Raw genomic sequence first — 23,456 nt, forward strand, 5'->3', positions numbered from 1 at the left:
GACGTCAGTGTGTCGCTCAGTCAGGGATCAGGAAGTGTAGTTTTTGTCCTCAGAGATGTTTGTTATGATGTTTAATGACAACAAGTGATTATTTTATGACAACAATGGCATTAATGTGGACCAGACTCGCACATGTGCAGCATCTGCCTCCACCGGTTGGGGTGAAAGGAAAAATGATGGACACAGGAGAGGAGGGGGGACAGAAAAGACAAGAGGGACAGGAGGTAGAGACAGAAGAGCGAGAGAGAGAGAGAGAGAGAGAGAGAGAGACCAGGAGCAGATACACAACAACTGTATCAACAGTGATGACATGTTCATACAACTATGATGTCACCGTTGATAACAACTTTAATTACAGCGTCAGCATAATAACGATGTGATAGTGATGATATGTACGATAACAACAGCCTCGAAAACTGGATCTGGATCCTGCATCCTGATGACATAGTCACACACAGAGTGAGTGTGACACAGTGAGTATGACAGAGTGAGACAGAGTGAGGTGACAGAGTGAGTATGACAGTGAGTATGACAGAGTGTGACAGAGTGAGTATGACAGAGAGAGTGACAGTGAGTATGACAGAGTGTGACAGAGTGAGTATGACAGGAGTGTGACAGAGTGAGTGACAGAGTGTGACAGAGTGAGTATGACAGTGAGTGTGACAGAGTGAGTATGACAGAGTGTGGACAGTGAGTATGACAGAGTGTGACAGAGTGATGACACAGAGTGAGTGTGACAGTGAGTATGGCAGAGTGTGACAGAGTGACAGAGTGAGTATGACAGAGTGTGACAGAGTGAGTATGACAGAGTGGAGGTGACAGTGAGTATGACAGAGTGTGACAGAGTGAGTATGACAGTGACAGTGAGTGTGACAGAGTGAGTGTGACAGTGAGTGTGACAGTGAGTATGTGAGTGTGACAGAGTGAGTGTGACAGTGAGTATGGCAGAGTGTGACAGAGTGAGTGTGACAGTGAGTGATAGAGTGAGTGTGACAGTGAGTATGACAGAGTGTGACAGAGGAGTGTGACAGTGAGTGTGACAGTGAGTGTGACAGGAGTGTGTGTGTGACAGAGTGAGTATGACAGAGTGTGACAGAGTGAGTATGATAGAGTGAGTGTGACAGTGAGTATGACATGACAGAGTGTGACAGAGTGAGTGTGACAGGAGTGTGTGTGTGACAGAGTGAGTGTGACAGTGAGGTATGACAGAGTGTGACAGAGTGAGTGTGACAGTGAGTATGGCAGAGTGTGACAGAGTGAGTGTGACAGAGTAAGTATGATAGAGTGAGTATGACAGTGAGTATGACAGAGTGTGACAGAGTGAGTGTGACAGAGTGAGTGTGACAGTGAGTTTGACAGAGTGTGTGTGTGACAGAGTGAGTATGAGAGTGTGACAGAGTGAGTGTGAGTGTGACAGAGTGAGTATGATAGAGTGAGTGTGTGAGTATGACAGAGTGTGACAGGAGTGTGACAGTGAGTATGATAGAGTGAGTGACAGTGACAGAGTGTGACAGAGTGTGACAGAGTGAGTATGACAGTGAGTATGACAGAGTGTGACAGAGTGAGTGTGACAGTGAGTGTGACAGAGTGTGTGTGACAGAGTGAGTATGACAGTATGACAGAGTGTGACAGAGTGAGTGTGACAGAGTGAGTGTGACAGTGAGTGTGACAGAGTGTGTGTGACAGAGTGAGTGTGACAGAGTGAGTGTGACAGTGAGTATGACAGGAGTGAGTATGACAGAGTGAGTGTGACAGAGTGTGACAGAGTGTGACAGAGTGAGTGTGACAGAGTGAGTATGGCAGAGTGAGTATGACAGAGTGAGTGTGACAGAGTGCAGTCCAGGTATACAGCAGCATAACTAAGAGATGGTCCAGGTTTCCCTGAACCAGCTCTAACTATAAGCTTTATCAAAAAGGAAAGTTTTAAGCCTCCTGAACTGTCATTGGGAGCTGGTTCCACAGGAGAGGAGGGGCCTGGTAACTGAAGGCTCCGCCTCCCATTCTGCTCTTACAGACTCTGGGAACCACAAGTAAACCTGTATTTTGTGACCTAAGTGGTCTGTTAGGGTCATAAGGTAAGACCAGGTCTTTCAGGTATGAAGGGTTCTGATCATGAAGTTTTTTGATTTTAAATGTAATTCTAAACTGTAGGTGGAGCCAGAATAGAGAAGCTAACACTGGAGTTATATGGTCTCTCTCTTTCTACTTCCTGTCAGAACTCGTGCTGCAGCATTTTGAATGAACTGAAGGTTCTAATAATTCTGAGAATAAGGAGTTACAGGAATCTAATCTACATGTAACAAAAGCATGAACCCGTTTTTCAGCGTCCTTTAAGGACATAATGTTCTGGAGAGGCAGAACCCACAGTTAATGCAAGCTTCTATAGACCGTTACCATGGATACATCCAAGTATACACAGATGCATCAAAAAAACGTCTTCATACCAGAGTTTCAAATTAAAAAACAGAAAGGAAAGAGTGATAAAGTATCAGTGTACACAGGAGAACTCACTGCTCACACTGGAGTTCATCACTCACACACTTACAGTCCAGCCATTCTGAAAGCAGACCAGACCTCATCGTAGAAACACAACAAACATGATGTTTATGGACACCAGCACACATTACAGGGGTTAAAGGGAACCAAACAGCAGCAACAGCACATAATAATATAGATTTAAAAATCCCGTTAAAATCAAGCCAAACACAAATGCACAGCATCATTCAACAAAAACAATGGGAGGAGGAGAGGAAAGAAAAGTGGGAGTGGCTCGAAGCACGGAAACAAACAGGAAAGAGGAAAATATTCTATGGAGGATCAGATTTGAACAACACATTATTCCTCGTCAATAAACACAATACAGACACATGTGATCACTGTGGGCGTCATGTTAGAACACAATGTCAGAAACACCAACAGGAGAGACAAGTAATGATTGGGCCATTTGGGCCAGTACCCTCAGCTAAAGAACCAGAGGTCAGACCTAAATCCTGCACCGACCAGGAACCAAGCTCCGGACCTGCAGCCGAGCCGTCGCAGCAGAACAACGATGCAGGTGAATTGTGATGAGGTCGCTCGCAAGAAACCAACAGTCGTCACGCTCGCCGCAAAGAGACGTTCCCTCGTTCCTTGGCGATCCTTCCTAAGGGCTTTCAACCACACTATCAACTCTGGAACTGACGATGATGTGGACAGATGGTACTTCCTGGAGCAATATACCAGGGGCAAGCCACGAGAACCAGTCAGGAGCTGCCAGTGCAAGTCAGCAAGTCATAGACACGAGTATGCAACTCAACTCCTGATGAAGGACCGCGAACAACAGGGAAAAGGGTTCTAAAGAGGGCGGAGCATAAACCAGTTTCAAGATGAGGTGTCAAGCTTGAAAAGGGGCGACTCCACCCTAAAGAGAAGCAGACGTCAGGACCAGAGGAGGGGAACAGAACCAGACTGACTTCAGCCAGACGTCAGGACCAGAGGAGGGGAACAGAACCAGACAAACCACCATTCACACATGTTGGTACAGTCTACTTTGGACCTTTTTTGGTAAAAAGAGAATACAGAGTACTTTTCACATGCTTGACAACGAGAGCTGTGCACATTGAAATGTGCTGGACACTGATTCATGTCTGAACACCATCAGGAGGTTTATGTGCAGGAGAGGTCAGGGGTCAACGGGACCAATGTCGTGGCTGCAGACCGAGAGCTTCGTGACGCCGTTCAGCAGTGGAATCAAGACAAAATACAAGGCACACTGTGTCAAAGGGAAGTGGATCTTTAATCCTCCAGCAGGGTCACACTTTGGTGGTGAAAGGCAGATTCAGTTCTCTAAGCTCTAATAAGAGATGATGACTCTGTGCTCACTCATGAACGACCTTGAAGCTTTGACCCTGAATCACCTTTTGCTTTTAAGAAGGAGCCACTGCTGCCGCCAGGATTGTTTGAGAAAGACAACTTGAATCCACGCAGAAGATGGAAGCAGGTGCAGAACCTGTGAATACATGAATATCTGGCCTCGTCCAGGAGGGGAGGTAGAGCCTCAGCTGTCAATCTATTATAAAAAAGAATACATTTAATATTTGTCACCTGGTATGTTTTACAAATCCCTTTTCCATACGAATCCAGTAATCCAAAAATATTTCGTGTCTGCATGTCCCGTTCAAATCTTCAAATCCAGGAGGAGACGCGTCGTGAGGCAGCAATAACAGAAAGGTGTGGTAATACCTCGCATCTGGATTACGTCTGAGATATATTCTCTAACGTCGCAGATTAGTTCTGAAATAATAGAAAAAATAAACAGTACGCCTGACTCACAGCAGAGGGCGCTGTGAGTCTTTTGGATTCATAATAATCTGCTAAATCACAACAGACGATTACATTTCCAAGATTAAAAAGATTAAAAGACAGGGCGAGGCAGGAAGTACCGTGCCGCACTGACAGGGGGCAGTGCTGAGCCCCATAGACACAATGGGTAACAGGTCTTCTACAGAGATATTCTTGGAGAAGGATTAGGCGCATGGATTTACAATCTAAAGGTAAGACCGAATCTCACGTTATATTAATACATTTTCTTTTGTTGTTCTTGCTGTCGTGTTGTTGAACGGTATGGAATTGATTCAAACTTAATTAAAAGCTTTTAAAACAAATCAATGTTTCAATCAATAAGCTTCTATTTTAGGTTCATATATGTGTACATCTGATGAGTGCTGCTCAAAACCTGAGCTGTGGAGATAAAGTGATGATCGCTGATGACCCTTGGGTCAAGATGCAAAGGGACTTGGAAACCAAGCACCCTGGAAAGAGCCGTCGAGAAGCTCTGTCTCGTCTGTGAAATAACACTACTGAAGTGTAGTGGGGGGGAGGGGTTATGTATGTTAGGCTCCTCCTTGTTTGTTTGTTTGTTTTTGGAGTGATTGGCAGCCTTTTAGCCTCCCAATGAGGGGTCGGGAAAAGTAGGAGCCAGGCTTAAGTTAGTTCAGTTACTAAGTCTTTGACTAAATGAACTCTTCTCACAAGGAAAGGGGCGTGGCTTTGTGTCCCTTCTGTTATTTTGTTCTTTAGATGAAAGCTACCATGGACACTTTGATATCTTTGACAGCTAGGACAGATAAAGGGAGTGGAAGATGTGGACGGGAAGTATCTAACAGTTGGATGGACGAGTCCGTTTTAAGAAGCTCTGCTCAGTTTTGGCGTAAGACGTTTTTTTGAGGTTGTCAATCACAGTATTCAATACAAGCTCGGACACTTGTGGACACAAATGTAAGTTGGACACAACTCAAGCCACTGTCACCACGACAGAGACATTACACAGTGTGTGTGTGTGTGTGTGTATTGTTGTAGTTGTGTATATCTGCATATATAGAATGATTGTTTTTATTTTGTAGTAACGGTTCAGTCGCTCCACACCAGATGGTGGCGGTAATGCACCACATGGTTGTTTGCCAACTGTCAATAAACCTCAGATAAGAAGAAGAACAAGTGTCAGTAAAAAGTGGACAAACTTGTTCGTCGTCGCTGTGATTTCGCGGTTGTTCGGTTTCTGTCGATTCGTTTTCGTCCGAGTTTTCGTTTAAACGCGTCTTTGTTCGTTAGAATTCGACTAACCTCGAGCCTTTTGTTGTGTTTTTTTTTTTTGTTTTAAATTCAACGGAACCGAGGAGCGGCCGCGTCTGACGAACCCGTTAGCGTTAGCTTCAGCTAACGGACCAGGAATTGCTTCACCGGAAACTTGTTCCGACTCTTTTCGGAACCTTTTCGTGTTTGACCGGACACCGTGTCGTTGAATGTGACGTCAGAGGAGATGGAAGCTGACCACAGCAGTTAACGTCCACGTTGTTCTGGTTGTTGCTGCTCGGCTCCTCTCTCCTCTCTGTAGCCGAGCACCGGCGCCGGTGTTCGGCTCACACTCTGCTCTGATGCCGCTGTCCAGGCCCGGAGACCCGGCTAACTTCCACCTCCTGCACCGCGTGTGTAAGGTGGTGGTGCTGCTCTGCTTCCTCCACATCTCCGTCACCGTCGTCTTCTACGTCCGCTCCCTGGACACCCGCTTCGCTTTCGTCCAGAACCAGCAGTACCACGGTAATGCGACCCAGCGGAACCAGGTCACAGTCACCGACCTGAACCGGACACATGAACCCGCTGAGATCCAGCAGCAGGAGGCCCGGGAGAAGGAGACCGAGTCCGGGGAGAGGAAGCTGGAGAAGTGTCCTGAAACTTCACCTCTACTGGGTCAGTGTGATCACTAATCAATAACTCACCAATAACTATGTGTTTAACTACTGTTCACAGATTACACTGCAACTAGTAATCCTGCACTAATCATTTAAACTACTCCTAAACTAAGTTAACTCAACACTGGCTCTCAATCAATCAATCAATCAATCAATCAATTCTACATGATGACACGTGTAATTCACCTCCACTGAGTCAGTGTGATCAATAATCAGTCAGTCATCAGGACTTCCTGCCAGTGGTGTGAGGGACACAGTCCTGAGGGACACTGTCCTGTGGTGTGAGGGACACAGTCCTGAGGGACACTGTCCTGTGGTGTGAGGGACACAGTCCTGAGGGACACTGTCCTGTGGTGTGAGGGACACTGTCCTTCTTTGTAGAACATGATGTGAAGACTCTTGACAGAAATGTAACAAGCTCTAAACAAACAGCTGACGTCAGCGGGTGTCAAACATGTGGAGCGTGTCCTCAGACTGGACAGACGAGATGCTGCGGGACAGAGACACAGAGAGAGACGATAACTGATATTCATGTGCAGTACAAGTGTTAAACATGTTTATTAGAACGTCATCCTCCTCACTCATGCTGTGTCAGCGTGGAACCAATCAGACGCTGCTGTGGGCGGGGCTATGCTGCAGACAGAGGCGTGGCTGTGTCTGATTGTGTTGTTCTTGTTCATTACTTGTTTTGTTTGCATGTCTGTCCTCACCTCTGTCTCTGACACAAGTGTCCTCTCGTCTGTCCTCAGTGGGTCCCCTGCGGGTGGAGTTTAACGTCCCCGTCAGTCTGGACCAGATCAAGCGGGACAACGGGGACGTGCGTCTCGGCGGACGCTTCAAACCCAGAGACTGCGAGGCGCAGCAGAAAGTGGCCGTCATCATCCCGTTCCGTAAACGTGACGAGCATCTGAAATACTGGCTGCACTATCTGCACCCTGTCCTCCAGAGACAACAGCTGGACTACGGCATCTATGTCATCAACCAGGTACGTCCTCTGTCCTCTGTCCTCATGTGTCTAGCTGTTCATTGTCAATGTAGGGATTATCTAGACCGCAGTGTTGACTCACACACACAGTGAACCGTTTGGAATGATCAAGTGATGCCAATAAGACGTGTTTGTTTTTATTGGGCAGGGAAAGTTAAACCAACAACCTCGTGTCACTGACTCCGGACTCATTAGTCTTTAGGTTCACAGACGTTTGCCACGCTGCACTGTCAGTGTTCAATAAAAGCATCAAAACACGTCATTGTTTGTCAGGTATTAGTTTAAGAAGACTGTTGTTGTTGTTGTTGTTGTTGTTGTTGTTGTGACTCGGATGAAGATCAGAAATCTAGATCATTCCAAAGGGTTCACATACTTGCAACTGTATACGTGTGTGTGTGTGTGTGTGTGTACTCAGTAATCTGCTGGATGAACGTGTGACTGATGTGTTTACTTACCTCTTCTCTCTTTGATCTCGACTCTTCTTCTTCCTCCTCTTCCTCATTTCTTTCTCATGCCACTCTTATCTCTGCATGTCAAGCATTTCTGACCAATGGCTGTGGTTGGAGACACTGAGACCCGCCCCCTTCCTGTGTCTCAGCCAATAGCAGCAGGTGTGGCTCTGGTAAATGCACTTCTTCTACTTTTTCTCCTTGTCTTGTTTCCTGTTTGTACTTCACATTAACACAGACTTATTCATTCATTCATCTCCCACCGTTTCATCCTCACGCGAGGGTCGTGAGGGCGTCAGCTGACATAGGGCGATAGGCGGAGTCACAACCTGGACAGATCACCTGACCATCACAGGACAGACTGAACTGTAGATGAATGGATGAATGGCTGATGATTTCAAACTAAATGTGAACATATTTACAGTGTTTGACAGAAGAACACGTTGTTCTTCATCCTTATATTCTTTAAACTGATTTATGCTTTGACTTTAATTCATCTGTTAATCTGTAATCTGTTCAATTATAAATGATTTCTTTCAAACTCAGTCACAGTTCATTTGTGTTTGTTTCTATATCCTGCATTTATTATTTATTCATCTGTGTGTGTGTGTGTGTGTGTGCTGCAGGTGGTCAGGTCCGGGTCAGGTCTTGGCCAAGTCCGGATAAGATCGAGGCCAGGTCTAGGTCAGGTCTAGGTCAGGTCTAGGCCAGGTCTAGGCCAGGTCCAGGTCCAGGTTCGGCCAGGTCAGGTGGTTCAGGTCAGGTCTAGGTCAGGTCTAGGTCAGGTCTAGGTCAGGTCGAGGCCAGGTCCAGGAGTCATTGAGTGGTTCAGGGAGAATGAGACATGATTTTCACCACAGAGTCCAGACCTGAACCTCACTGAGAATCTTTGCTATCATCAACCCGGGATTATACTGCATGTGTTTACTCACTGTTTACTCACTGTTTACTCACTGTTTACTCACTGTTTACTCACTGTTTACTCACTGTCCTCGCTCCCAAATGGTGGAACGAGCTCCCCATCAACATCCGGACAGCAGAAAGCCTCCACATCTTCCGCCGCAGACTAAAAACACACTTCCTCCGACTCTACCTCGACTAAGACGACGGCGACAAAAAACAAACAAAAAAAGTTGCTTGTAAGTCGCACTTACGACTAGCACTTCATAGTTTGGTTTACTTGAAGCTCTTACTTACTTCTAGCTCTTATTTGTACCCAAATGTTTAAATGCACTTATTGTAAGTGGTTTTGGATAAAAGCGTCTGCTAAATGACATGTGATGTAATGTTTACATGGAGGCATCAGATCCACTTCAGTCGCGCCATCTTCCACCGATTTTGTTATTCAATTCAGCACGAGCGGAACAGGAAGTCAAACACAATACAACATTAAGCGTCCTTTTTTTTCACAATAAGAGCCCCAGTGTAGAAACATGTTGTGTATCATCAGCTGGTGCGTGTTCTGGACTAAGGTGGGTGTTGTTCTGGACTGTGGTGCGTGTTGTTCTGGACTCAGGTGGGTGTTGTTCTGGACTCTTGTTGTTCTGGACCCAGTGGGTGTTGTTCTGGACTCAGATGGGTGTTGTTCTGGACTCAGGTGGTGTTGTTCTGGACTCTGCGTGTTGTTCTGACTCAGATGGTGTTGTACTGGACTGTGGCGGTTGTTCTGACTCTGGTGTTGTTCTGGACTCTTGGACTCTGGGTGTTGTTCTGACTGGTGTTGTTCTGACTGTTCTGGAGGTGGTGTTGTTCTGACTCAGGTGGGTGTTGTTCTGACTACTCGGGTGTTGTTCTGGACTATGTGTGTGTTCTGGACTCTGAGTGTTCTGACTAACTTGTTCTGGACTCTGGGTTGTTGTTCTGACTCCTGGTGGGTGTTGCTTGTCTGTTGTTCTGGACTCAGGTGGGTGTTGTTCTGACTCTGTGGTGTTGTTCTGGACTCAGGTGGTGTTGTTCTGACTCTGCGGTTGTTGTACTGGACTGGGTGGTTGTTCTGGACTCTGGTGGGTGTTGTTCTGGACTCTGTGCGTGTTGTTCTGGACTGGCAGCGTTGTTGTTCTGGACTCTGGTGGTGTTGTTCTGACTCTGGTGCTGTTGTTCTGGGACTCTGTGCGTGTTGTTCTGGACTCTGGTGCATGTTCTGGACTCTGGTGCGTGTTGGTCTGGACTCAGGTGTGTTCTCTCTGGTCAGGACGGGGATGAGATCTTTAACCGGGCCAAGCTGCTGAACGTGGGTTACACGGAGGCGTTGAAGGAGTACGAGTACGAGTGCTTCGTCTTCAGTGACGTGGACTTGATCCCCATGGACGACCGGAACACTTACAGGTGCTTCAGTCAGCCCAGACACCTGTCAGTCTCCATGGACAAGTTTGGCTTCAGGTCAGTGCTCAGCAGGTCACATGATGGGGTCAGAGGTTACCTGTCCCTGACCCCGCCCCCCTTGGGTGAACACACACACACACACACTATATCCTGAGAATTTTATGTGATGTGTGTAAATGGGTTGTGGCTCCTCTAGAGGTCAGAGTTAACTTCCTGTCATGTGCTCAGGAAGTACTGACAGAGGAAGTTCCTCTGACACCATCTGCTCCGCCGCTCACTTCCTGTTTCCTGTTCACACATATGCACACACACGCACGAGCTGCAGCTCAGTACTAAACAATCATTTTCAAAATAAAAGTCTGACTTCCTGTCTCTGTCCTGCAGACTTCCTTATTACCAGTACTTTGGGGGCGTGTCCTCAATGAGTAAAGAACAGTACATGAAGATCAACGGTTTCCCTAACAACTACTGGGGCTGGGGCGGAGAGGACGACGACATCTACAACAGGTATGAATGATGTCACAATGATGTCACAATGATGTCACAATGATGTCACAATGATGTCAGAGAACAGTCTTGTGCTTCTTAATGACATCAGTAGGACTTTGAATAGAGAAGAAAGGTTTCACGTCTTTGTTGTTTTTTCACTTTGGTCTGGAAACTGGGTTTGATTTCAACTTGGTGCTAGCATTAGCTTAGCATCAACCACACACTGTTTAATGTAAAAGCAACTTTAGCCATGTACCGTGGTTACCATGGTTACCATGGTTACCATGAGCTCCATTGAAATGATTCATGTTTGAAAGCAGTGGAGTCGCCCCCTTGTGGCTATTCAATATATATTTACTTCCACGTTGACGTCTACGGGTTTAATGACCAGTGACCTCAGGACACAGTGGTGCATGCTGGGAAATGCTCCTGTCCCTCACTGTGTCTCCTGTCCCATCTGTAGGTTGGTGTCCAGAGGAATGTCCATCTCCAGGCCGAGCGGCGAGGTCGGGAAGTGTCGCATGATCCGACACAAACGTGACGACAAGAACGAACCCAACCCTCAGAGGTGACGTCACTGTGTGTGTGTGTGTGTTTATTTTAAATAGATTCTTTCACGCGTATCAAAGACACGATATAGAGCTTTCAAGCACAACAGTGACATCTTATGGTCAATACGTGAACACATGGGGTGGTGAGGTCACCTGAACCCTCAAAGCCACCGTCTGTGTCTGTCCACACGCTAACAACGTCATGCGGAGAGCGGCTCGTTCACCCGCTGATGGTGATGATGCAGAGCTAGTGCGAGCTAGCGCGGATGTTAGCATGTGGTCGGAGCAGTCGGATGTGTCGCAAACACCGGCAACAGGAACACGAGGGTAAGAAGTTAGCATTGAGTTAGCAGCTAGCAAAAGTAAACAGTAAATACTGTAAATATATTACACTGATGAACATGAACTGTCCTGAATGTCGTTATTGTTAAAACATGAAAATGTGACGCTTATGTTTGATCTTCATACAATTCATGTTCATTGTGTGTGTGTGTGTGTGTGTGTGTGCGTGTGTCCTCAGGTTTGACAGGATCGCTCACACCAGAGAGACGATGCTCAAAGACGGCATTAACTCTCTGTCGTACAGAGTCGTGAACACAGAGAAGTTTGAGCTGTTCACTAAAATCACAGTGGACGTCGGGAAACCGTGACGCCGCCGCCGCCGCTCGTGGTCATGTGACTCTTGAATGTTTGGCTTGTGGACGTTTGTTTGATTGTGTTTTCAGTTTTTTTTTCTTTCTTTCTGGAGAACACGTCTGTGATTGGACGCTGAGTGTGACCAATCACAAGCCTCCGCTGCTGCACAACCACAAGCCTTTATTTTGAAAATCAGTCAGACAATCAGATGGTGGGGGCGGGGTTAGTCCTGGTTCACTCTGGACCTGTCTGTCATGTTTTAATGTCCATGTTGACCAATGAGAGATGAGCATCGTGTGTGTGTGTGTGTGTGTGGTGTGTGTGTGTGTGTGTGTGTGTGTGTGTGTGTGTGTGTGTGTGTGTGTGTGTGTGTGTGTGTGTGTGTGTCAGAAACAAAGTCATCGATGACACATCCACTGTGAACCAGGACTTGTGGGTAATGAGGGGGCGGGGTTTAGAGCTGGTTCAGGTGATTGTTGATCAGCTCAGTCATTGATTATTGATTGTATCTCAAGTGTCCTTATCAGAGCTGAACCAAAGATCTGTCTGCGTGTCTGTCTGTCTGTCTGTGTGTCTGTGTGTGTGTGTGTTACTCTGTTCAGACCAAATATTTTGTCTTTAATCAATAAAAAGTTCATCTTCCTCGTGTTGTGCCTTGAAGTCAGTCTCTGATCACGTGTGTGAGTGAGGCACGCCCATTTCTCAGCAGGAAACAGAAATGATGAGTTCAGGACTCAGCTGTGCGTCCGTCCTCAGGTCACGTGACCGCTGCTGTTAAAACAACAATGACACGGAGGTATGTCATTGTCATACCATGTTGCCCACAAGAGGGCAACAGCGCCACCTGCTGTAAAAATGAACGAAATGACTCCAAAAAAGATTCGTTCAATTTACCACTGAGAGTAAAAGAGTCGACTAATTCAAACATGTGCTTTGTGTATTAAGATATCAGAGATGATAAGCTCCGCCTCTGCACACGCAGCGTGACCTCGGCCTGTCCTGATGACATCATGACGCACTCGGTGTGATCCATCGATTTGTTGTTGACGTGAGAGTTTGGATATTATTAAAGTTTGATTTATTTTAACTTTGAATTTTAGATTTATATTAAAGTCGCACGGTCATTGTATCAGTATTTAAATATAATATGTACACATATGTGTAGAAGCTGAAGACCACTATCAGAGCAACCTGGGCTCTCTCCTAAGACCCGAGCAGTGCCACAGACCGGTGGACTCTGCTGCACTCAGTCAAGTATCGAGTGCTGTACATGCTCATACTACAAATTAGAATATTAAGTAATATTCTAATATTCTAGAATATTACTTAATATTCTAAATTAGAATATTAAGTAATATTCTAATTTTCTGAGATCCTGACTTTGGGATTTTATATTATAATCATCATCGTTTTCATAATCATCAAAAAGAATAGAAATAAACATTTGAAATAAATCAGTCTGTGTGTAATGAATGAATGAATATAATATAATAATCATCATTCATCGTTTTCATAATCATCAAAAAGAATAGAAATAAACATTTGAAATAAATCAGTCTGTGTGTAATGAATGAATGAATGAATGAATATAATATAATATTATAATCATCATTCATCGTTTTCATAATCATCAAAAAGAATAGAAATAAACATTTGAAATAAATCAGTCTGTGTGTAATGAATGAATGAATGAATATAATAATATAATATAATGCAATTACTGACATTAATCAACTTTTCCATGATATTCTTATTCTATGACCAGCACCGCGGAACCATAATGGAGCCGCGTGTTGTTTCTTCGAGATCGCAGGACAGACTTCCGTTTCCGGTGTCACTTTCATTTCTGTCCCCGCTGCTCACATCATGGACTCCGCGCTCAGAGAACGAGTGGGTCAGGTTCTGTTGCCGGGGGACGAGTTCTGCTGCGACACCGACGGCGTCATCTCTCTGTCGGACACCGTGAGGCCGGAGAAGGTTCTGTGCGGACCGGGTCTGAGGCGCAGCGGAGACCGGCTGCTGGTCTGTAAGAGCGGCGTCCTGCGCCACAAAGAGCCCAACGTGTTCTGGATCGACTCCCAGCAGTGGCGGGTGAGTCCCAGTGAGTCCGCGAGAGTCCCAGTGAGTCCGCGAGAGTCCCAGTGAGTCCCAGTGAGTCCCAGTGAGTCCGAGAGTCCCAGTGAGTCCCAGTGAGTCCCAGTGAGTCCCAGTCCGAGAGTCCCAGTGAGTCCCGAGAGTCCCAGTGAGTCCCAGTGAGTCCGCGAGAGTCCCAGTGAGTCCCAGTGAGTCGCGAGAGTCCCAGTGAGTCCCAGTGAGTCCGCGAGAGTCCCAGTGAGTCCAAGTGAGAGTCCCAGTGAGTCCCAGTGAGTCCAGAGAGTCCCAGTGAGTCCGAGAGTCCCAGTGAGTCCAGAGAGTCCCAGTGAGTCCGCGAGAGTCCCAGTGAGTCCGAGAGTCCCAGTGAGTCCCAGTGAGTCCCAGTGAGTCCCAGTGAGTCGAGAGTCCCAGTGAGTCCCAGTGAGTCCCAGTGAGTGAGTCCCAGTGAGTGAGTCCCAGTGAGTCCCAGTGAGTCCCAGTGAGTCCCAGCGAGAGTCCCAGTGAGTCCGCGAGAGTCCCAGTGAGTCCGCGAGAGTCCCAGTGAGTCCCAGTGATTTGAACATGAGAGAGAAGTTCCTCTGTCCTCACACACTTCCGTCCCTTTCATGCACGTTACTTCCGTCCCAGCAGACTCTGTCAAACCTTTAAACGTAGAAAAGTAGAAGAAACAACAGGCGCGAGAGCTGAGACTGTGTCCCTGTGTGTCCTCAATATGTCCCTGTGTGTCCTCAGTATGTCCCTGTGTGTCCTCCAGTATGTCCCGGTCAAAGGGGAGACAGTGATCGGCGTGGTCGCTGCAAAGTCCGGAGACGTCTTCAAAGTGGACTTTGGAGGCAGTGAGCAGGCGTCGCTGACGTATTTGTCGTTTGAAGGAGCGACGAAGAGGAACAGACCCAACGTTCAGGTGAGGACATACCACGGATGTATTAGAAGAACTGGATGTAGCTCCGCCCCCTCTGCCTGGTGGCCACTCGTGGTACTGCAACAACAAATACTCACGCGGCCCAAAAAGCAATTTTCCCACTGAGAACAATAGTAAAAGAGACGCGTGTAAAAGTGTCCACAGGACATCCGGAGACATGTATAGATGTTTACATTCTATGTGTTTAATTCATGGAGTTTCATATTTGTAAAACCTTCCTAAAGACTCTAAAGTTAAAGTTAGTTTTTATTAAAGAGCCCTGAAACATCTTATTTCTTATTTCTTATTTCAAAGCGCGGTCACGTGACGTCGTGGGAACGGCTACTTTCAGGGAAGTGTGCGATGTGAACACTTTACGAGAAATGTGAATACATGAAGACAATGACGAGTTTTCTTTTACATTTTTAACGCGCCGAGTAAGTCGAGAGCGCGACGGCTCGTTCACGTAGCTGAAAGGCATCATGGGAGTAACACTGCTGCGCATGCTCATGCTCTACACGACCCGCAAATAAACGCGGAATTCAGTGAACCGGGGGGCGGAGCTCTATCCAGTTCTACATCCATGGGACACACAGGGGGAGGAGTCAGTGAGGAGTCTGGTTTGTCCACAGGTCGGGGACCTGGTCTTCGCTCAGTTCATCGTAGCGAACAAGGACATGGAGCCGGAGCTGACGTGCATGGACAGTTCTGGACGAGCCAATGGGATGGGCGTGTTCGGAGGAGGCGGGCTTCTCTTCAGAGTCTCTCTGGGACTCGTGCGAAGGTGAGGCGTCGGCTGTTGTACTCGTTGTCGTCATGGTAACGGTCAGCAATAACCCCTCCCTCCCTCCCTCTCAGGCTGCTGTCGCCCGGCAGCGAGCTGCGCTCTGACCTGGAGAAGCTCCTCCCCTGTGAGCTGGTGGTCGGGATGAACGGACGCGTGTGGACGCGAGCGGCCGACGTCCAGAAGACGCTCGTCCTCGCCAACTTACTGCAGAGCTGTGACACCATGAGCTGCTCGCAGAGACGCCAGCTGTTCTCCAGGGTCCGACAGGGGGCGCTGTAGAGTCTGTGTGTGTGTGTGTGTGTGTGGTCAGCAATAACCCCTCCCTCCCTCCCTCTCAGGCTGCTGTCGCCCGGCAGCGAGCTGCGCTCTGACCTGGAGAAGCTCCTCCCCTGTGAGCTGGTGGTCGGGATGAACGGACGCGTGTGGACGCGAGCGGCCGACGTCCAGAAGACGCTCGTCCTCGCCAACTTACTGCAGAGCTGTGACACCATGAGCTGCTCGCAGAGACGCCAGCTGTTCTCCAGGGTCCGACAGGGGGCGCTGTAGAGTCTGTGTGTGTGTGTGTGTGTGTGTGTGTGTGTGTGTGTGTGTGTGTGTGTGTGTGTGTGTGTGTGTGTGTTCTACGTCTGTGGAAAATAAAATGATCTTGTTTTACATCAAACATGTTTGTGACCCATGTGAGTCTAATTCATGTGTTCATCACATGGATGAACAGATACTCTCATTCATGTGTTCATCACATGGATGAACAAATAGTCTCATTCATGTGTTCATCACATGGATGAACAGATAGTGTAATTAATGTGTTCATCACATGGATGAACAGATACTCTCATTCATGTGTTCATCACATGGATGAACAGATAGTGTAATTCATGTGTTCATCACATGGATGAACAGATACTCTCATTCATGTGTTCATCACATGGATGAACAGATCGTGTAATTCATGTGTTGATTACATGGATGAACACATAGTCTCATTCATGTGTTCATCAAATGGATGAACAGATCGTGTAATTCAAGTGTTCATCACATGGATGAACAGATACTCTCATTCATGTGTTCTTCACATGGATGAACAGATAGTGTAATTCATGTGTTCATCACATGGATGAACAGATACTCTCATTCATGTGTTCATCACATGGATGAACAGATCGTGTAATTCATGTGTTGATTACATGGATGAACACATAGTCTCATTCATGTGTTCATCAAATGGATGAACAGATCGTGTAATTCAAGTGTTCATCACATGGATGTTCATCACATTCATCCGGACCGTTATGAACAGTGTCGTTCATGTGTTCATCACTATGAATCCACACAGCACTCGTTAATATAAACTAAATGACCAATAAATAACTAAAACCTGTTTTGTCTTTGTATTTTAAAAATAAAAAAAGTAACCCCTTCATTGCCTCACATCGGCATCAGTGTTCACATCGTACCGCCGTTTCCGAGACGTCACATGACCGCGCTTTGCTGAGCTCGTACACGGCTGTGACGTCACTGGAGAAATAAGATGTTTCCGGGCTCTTTATGGCCTTTAGGAAGGTTTTACAAATGTGAAACTCCATGAATTCAAAATATAGAATATAAAGACGATGGTCCTGTGTCCATGTCTCCGGATGTCCTGTGTCCATGTCTCCGGATGTCCTGTGGACACTTTTACACGCGTCTCTATTACTATTGTTCTCAGTGGGAAAATTGCTTTACTTTTTGGGCCGCGTGAGTATTTGTTGTTGCAGTACCACGAGTGGCCACCATGACAAAACTATCTTGAAGGCGGAGGGGGCGGAGCTACATCCAGTTCTTCTAATACATCCATGAGCGTTGGAAAGCCGTGTATCCCAGAATGCATTTGGGTGGAACATAACAGCAGAGAATACAAACATAAACGTGAAATAAATCTTTTAATGTCCTGAACAAAGTTTTCATTTAGAATTCAAACATGTGGTTTGTGTGTGAACATGTGACGTCAGAGGTGATAAGCTCCGCCTCACAGTGTCCAGCAGAGGGCAGCGTTACCTCGGTCTGTCGCTGTCATTTGTTGTTGACGTGTCATTTTGTTTTTAATGGAAATGTTTTCCCTGAAAGTTTGTATATTGTTAATGTTTGATTTATTTTAACTTTGAATTTTAGTTTATATTAAAGTCGCACACTCATTGTATCTGTATGTGTGTGTGTATATATACACACACACATACATGTCTATTTTAATAAAAATAAATGAAGTAAAATATTTAAAATGTGAAAATAATGTATTTCATATGTTCATTTATCTCACACACACACACACACACACACAGTTTCAGATGACTCAGCGCATTTCTAAAATATTTGTTTTATTTTACAAAAAACGGGAAAAAACCTCATGCTGTGTTTGACCTCTGACCTCTGACAGTTTTTACAGTAAACAGGAAGTGACATGTGTGACTTATGTGGAGGCGGGACATTCACTGACCCCGGGACATCGTCCTGCTGGTGTGGCTCCTGATGACCTTTGAGAAAAGGTCGTCTGAAACAACAAGACAACAGGTCAAAGGTCAACCGTGCCGCACCGTGGCAACCAGGTTTTCAAACAGGAAGTAACTCACCGTCCCTGAAGCTCCGAGACTCCACCTGTGAGACAGACAGAGAGACGTCAGCGTCCAACATGTCCCAATATTTAATGTAATTGTCTCTTCACAGAAGATGAGTAACAAAGACAACCAGAGAGGGGGAGGGGTCTCTGTCTCAGTGTCTCTCAGTGTGTTTCTGTGTCTCTCATTGTGTCTCTCAGTGTCTCTCTGTGTCTCTGTGTCTCTCTGTGTCTCTCAGTGTCTCTTACCTTGGAGGACGTAGCTGATCCAATCGGCGGCGCCGGTCCGTCCGCCTGTTCTCTGTCCACCTTTGGAGCTGCAGAGACACAAAGACAAAAGTGTTGGACATGAGTGTCCTCTGCAGATGTCCTTCCTGTCTGTTATTGTTTGGACACTCACGCAGAGGTTTGACGATGTTGTCCACGGCGTGGACGACTCCGTTGGTGGCCATCAGGTCGGCGTCTGTCACTGGGATCTTGTTGACGTAGACGGTGTAGTTCCTCTGGAAAACAGAGGAGGCGCCGTCAGCACTAAAGGTCAGAGGTCAGCAAGATTGATTGCTGAGTCAGCAGAAGTGTCACTGACCACGCCCAGTTCCAGCTTTCCTCCCTGCAGAGGTTTGACTCTGGTGTGAGAACTCACTCCACCGCTCACCAGCACGCCCTCGCCAACGTGAGACATGAGCACCGCCAACAACTGCTGCTGATCACCTGCAGAGACACGCCCACAGCTGCTGCTGATCACCTGTACAGACACGCCCACAGCTGCTGCTGATCACCTGTACAGCAGTTTACCATGTGTTCTTCTAGGTAACACCTCCCAATTTATGTATGGCCAAATCCTCGGGGTATCACCTGGAATCACCTGGAATCACCTGGAGAGCCCAGGGGGCCTGGTATCAATAGTGGCAATGTTTTGTTTTTTTTACCAATGTTAGCTTTTGAGATGTCGAACTATGAGGGTTAATCTGTATGATTGTGCTGAGTCATATAAACTGACTGACAGTTTATATGACTGTGCTGAGTCATGGAAGCTGACTGAGAGTTGATATGACTGTGCTGAGTCATGGAAACAGAGAGGTGATATGATTGTGCTGAGTCATGGAAACTGACTGACAGTTTATATGACTGTGCTGAGTCATGGAAGCTGACTGAGAGGTGATATGATTCTGCTGAGTCATGGAAGCTGACTGAGAGTTGATATGATTGTGCTGAGTCATGGAAACAGTGTGTTGTCCTCTCTGTCCTTTTGTGGACACTCACGCAGCAGCTGGTTGAGCTCAGGTCGTGGCAGAGCGTTGAAGGCATCGTTGGTGGGAGCAAAGAACGTGAGCGCCCCCTGCTGGTGGAGCAGCTCTGTCATTCCTGCTGTTTGGATCGCTCCAACCAGGAGACTGGAACACACACACACACACACACCTTTATTACAAGTGTGTGTGCCTGCGTGTGTGTCTGCGTGTGTGTCTGTGTGTTGTGTCACCTGAAGCGGTCGTCAGCCTTCAGGACGTCCATGATCGTCCCTGTGGGAGGAGCCAGGACTTTGTCCACAGTGAACATTGTGGCAAAACGTCCTGTTTTATCATGAGCGGCAATACACACGTTTTCTATACAGAGATTCTGAAGAAGAACAACAACATGAGACACACACACACACACACACACACACACACACACACACACACACACAGTGTCTGGAATGATTTAGTTGCCGTGGGAAACAGGAAACTTGTGGTTTTCAGAGTTCATCACTGAGCAGAAAAATGAACCTCCCACGAGTCCTGGACCTGAAACATGTGGAGCCACCAAGGAGACCACCACAGTCAGGGGACAGGTGAGAGGACAGGTGAGTGGACAGGTGAGTGGACATACGTTTCTATAGACAAACACTCTGAGTGAGATTCCTCCGAGTGTGTCCAACTTCTGTCCATCATACAGAGACTTTGAGGACAAACGTTCCTTCAGCACGTGATTGGTCATCAGCTTCTTCATGTCAGGAGACATGGACACGTCTCCTGAGAGAGAGGTAAACAAAAATCACTGTCTGTGGATGGACAGATGGACAATCTGACACCAGGATGTGAGTGTTCTCTGCAGGTCAGAGGTCAGAGGTCAAGCATTACCTTTAAAGGCTTCGTTGAGTGGGACCAGAAGAGTCAGCGCCTCGGAGCCGCCGAGCTGTGGACTCAGACCGGCCTGGACAAACAGTCTGGTTGCCGTGGAAACAGAAGAGCCTTCAGCCAGCTCCAGCAGAGTTTTAGCTGAAACACAAACCAGGACCACGAGTACTGTATGAGTACTACACTACACTGTACTGCTACTGTACACTGTACAGTACTACAGTAAAGTACCAGAGTCGGGGACGAGCAGCTCATTGATGTAGTGGACGACGCCGTTTGTCCCCAGCTGATCCGTTTTGGTGACGATGGCCTTCCCGTTGAGGGTCATGTGATCTCCGTCACAGCCGACCTCCAGCACGGTCCCCTGCAGCGTCTCCATCGGAGTCCCGGAGACGATGGACTCGGCGCAGCGCATCTGCTTCAGGATGTGGTAGTTGAGCAGGTCTGAGGGGGCGGGGACAGAGGTGGGATGACATCACACTCAGGTTTCGTTAACTTGTGGTTTTCTTATAAAACAGACGCCCCCTGCTGGTCACCTCTCAGTGCCACGGGGTCTCCCAGGATGCGGTTCAGGGTCTGCTGAGGCATCTTCTCAAAGGCCTCGTTGGTGGGAGCGAAGATGGTGAACTGGCCCTCGCTCTCCAACATGGTGGTCAGCCCGGCGGCGGCGATGGCCGTCTGATAAACAAACACAGCACAGGAAGTCGGTGAGTGACATCATCAGAGCGCGTCTGCGTTATGATGCGCGGCGGTCCTCACGCGCAGTGTCTCCAGGTCCTCGTCCACGTCGATGAACGTGTTGACGTTGTTGGAGATGGCGGTGATGACGCGGTCCACCACGTGCACGATACCGTTGGTCGCGTGTTGGTCTGGTTTGATGAGACGGGCGCAGTTCACCGTCACAATCTGAGGGGGGCGACAGAGGGGAGGTGGTAAGTACCTGAGTAACCATGGAGACGGGTCACATGACCTGTTAAAGGTGCATTCACAGCAAACCACGCCAGAAAAGTACTGTTCAGGGGCTAACGCTAAGCCAAGTACTGTTCAGGGGCTAACGCTAAGCCTACTGTTCACGCTAACATTAAGCTAAGTACTGTTCGGGCTTGTTAAGCTAGATACTATTCGGACTAACACTCAGCCAAGTACTGTTCAGGGGCTAACACTAAGCTAAGTACTGTTCAGGGGCTAATGTTAAGCTAAGTACTATTCAGGGGCTAATGCTTAAGTACTATTACTAACAGGGCTAAACACTAAGCTAAAGTACTGTTCAGGGGCTAATGTTAAGCTAAGTACTATTCAGGGGCTAACACTAAGCTAGTACTGTTCAGGGCTACTGATAAGTACTGTTCAGGGGCTAACACTAAGCTAGATACTGTTCAGGGGCTAGCAGCTAAGATAGTACTATTCAGGGGCTAACACTAAGCTAAGTACTGTTCAGGGGCTAATGTTAAGAAGTACTATTCAGGGGCTAACAAGCTAAGGTACTGTTCAGGGCTATACACTAAGCTGGGCAAGCTAAGTACTATTCAGGGCTACACTAAGCCAAGTTAGGGGCTAACACTAAGCTACTGTTCAGGGGCTAATGTTAAGCTAAGTACTATTCAGGGGCTAACACTAAGCCAAGTACTGTTCAGGGGCTAACACTAAGCTAAGTACTGTTCGGGGGCTAATGTTAGCTAAGTACTATTCAGGGGCTAACGCTAAGATAAGTACTATTCAGGGGCTAACACTAAGCTAAGTACTGTTCAGGCTAACATCAAGTACCGTTCAGGGCTAATGTTGGCAAGTACTATTCAGGCTAACACTAAGCTACTGTTCAGGGGCTAAAAGATAAGTACTGTTCAGGGCTAACACTAAGCTAAGTACTGTTCAGGGGCTAGCTAAGATGCACTTAAGGGGCTAACACTAAGCTAAGTAGTAGGGCTAATGTTAAGCTAGAGTACTATTCAGGGCTAATAAGCCAAGTACTGTTCAGGTAACACTAAGCTGAAGACTGCTGTTAAGAGGGGCTAATGCTAAGCTAAGTACTGTTCAGGGGCTAACACTAAGCCAAGTACTGTTCACAGGTTAACACTAAGCTAAGTACTGATGTACTGATTCATTCTAAGTACTGATTCATTACTACATGTAATGAAATAATAAGCTAAGTACTGTTCAGGGGCTAATACTGTTCAAAACAAGCTAATATTAAGCTAGTACTAAGCTATACTCAGGGCTAAGCTAAGGGACATTCAGGGGCTAACCTAAGCTAAGTACTGTTCAGGGCTACTCTTTATAAGCTAAGTACTGTTCAGGGGCTAACACTAAGCTAAGTACTGTTCAGGGGCTAATGCTAAGTGTTTGTGTGTGTGTGTGTGTGCTGACCCCGTTGCTGTAGTGGTGCACATGCACGTCAAAGTCCTACATGGGGCGGAAGGACTGATCCGGTTTGCACCCTGCGCCAGCGTGATTTACCATGTGATAATGAAGAAGTTCCAACAACTCTATTTCTTTTGACCGAGGCGTCCGATCCCTGGGGACCGGACGGACAGAGGGACAGACGGACAGAGAGGGACAGACAGAGACAGACAGAGGGAGAGGGCCGAGAGAGAGGGACAGGCGGGACAAGGAGAGACAGAAATGAGGGGACAGATCGGGACAGAGAGGGACGGACAGGGGAGAGAGAGGGACAGATTGACAGGAGAGGACGAAATAGAGGGACAGGCGGGACAGAGGGACAGGGAGAGACAGGAGAGGGACAGAGAGACAGGAGAGAGGGACAGATGGACAGGGAGAGACAGAAATAGGGACGACGGACAGACAGACAGAGACAGAGACAGAGATAGAAAGGGACAGGCAGGGCGAAAGACAGAGAGAGAGAGGGAGGGAGGTGGAGTCAGAAAATCTGTGGAGGAGGGATTTACTGTGTGTGTCTGACCGTGGGCAGTGTGTGTGTGTGTGTGTGTGTGTCTGTCTGACCATGAGGGCAGTGTGTGTGTGTGTGTGTGTGTGTCTGACTGTGGGCAGTGTGACGGGCAGTGTGTGTGTGTGTGTCTGACTGCAGTGGGCAGTGTGTGTGTGTGTGTGTGTCTGTGTGTGTGTGTGTGTGTGTCTGTCTGACCATAGGCAGTGTGTGTGTGTGTGTGTGTGTGTGTCTGACTTAGAGCAGTGTAATGTGTGTGTGTGTGTGTCTGACCGTAAGGCAGTGTGTGTGTGTGTGTGTGTGTGTGTGTGTGTGAACCTTAAGCAGTGTGTGTGTGTGTGTGTGTGTGTGTGTGTGTGTGTGTGTGTGTGTGTGTGTGTGTGTGTGGTCTGACTGTGGTAGTGTGTGT

At 47.2% G+C, this 23,456-nt stretch overlaps 3 protein-coding genes across 3 annotated transcripts in view; 2 read left to right on the forward strand and 1 right to left on the reverse strand.

Moving 5' to 3' along the window:
* Positions 1-5,449: 5,449 nt before the first annotated feature.
* b4galt1l (DP-Gal:betaGlcNAc beta 1,4- galactosyltransferase, polypeptide 1, like) lies at positions 5,450-11,974 on the forward strand. Its single transcript, XM_044039833.1, has 6 exons — positions 5,450-6,225; positions 6,977-7,212; positions 9,853-10,040; positions 10,368-10,490; positions 10,936-11,040; positions 11,544-11,974. Exons 1-6 carry the CDS (start codon positions 5,913-5,915, stop codon positions 11,671-11,673), a joined length of 1,095 nt encoding a protein of 364 aa, XP_043895768.1. The 5' UTR covers positions 5,450-5,912; the 3' UTR covers positions 11,674-11,974.
* Positions 11,975-13,467: 1,493 nt separating this feature from the next.
* On the forward strand, positions 13,468-23,087 carry exosc3 (exosome component 3). The gene is made up of 5 exons (XM_044039836.1): positions 13,468-13,750; positions 14,508-14,657; positions 15,287-15,438; positions 15,513-15,746; positions 23,072-23,087. The coding sequence occupies exons 1-4, from the start codon at positions 13,526-13,528 to the stop codon at positions 15,718-15,720; spliced, it is 735 nt and encodes a 244-aa protein (XP_043895771.1). The 5' UTR covers positions 13,468-13,525; the 3' UTR covers positions 15,721-15,746; positions 23,072-23,087.
* Positions 17,776-23,456, reverse strand: part of tgfbi (transforming growth factor, beta-induced) — an 8,806-nt gene continuing 3,125 nt past the window's right edge. Inside the window, 13 exon segments of the mRNA XM_044039838.1 lie at positions 17,776-17,965; positions 18,045-18,069; positions 18,278-18,345; positions 18,429-18,531; positions 18,615-18,739; positions 19,292-19,422; positions 19,509-19,645; positions 19,898-20,040; positions 20,149-20,286; positions 20,377-20,589; positions 20,682-20,823; positions 20,905-21,051; positions 22,510-22,657. Coding sequence (XP_043895773.1) covers positions 17,904-17,965; positions 18,045-18,069; positions 18,278-18,345; positions 18,429-18,531; positions 18,615-18,739; positions 19,292-19,422; positions 19,509-19,645; positions 19,898-20,040; positions 20,149-20,286; positions 20,377-20,589; positions 20,682-20,823; positions 20,905-21,051; positions 22,510-22,657 — 1,582 coding nt within the window. The 3' untranslated portion in view covers positions 17,776-17,903.

Source organism: Solea senegalensis, linkage group LG12 (assembly GCF_019176455.1).
Source record: "Solea senegalensis isolate Sse05_10M linkage group LG12, IFAPA_SoseM_1, whole genome shotgun sequence".
Classification (NCBI taxonomy): domain Eukaryota; kingdom Metazoa; phylum Chordata; class Actinopteri; order Pleuronectiformes; family Soleidae; genus Solea; species Solea senegalensis.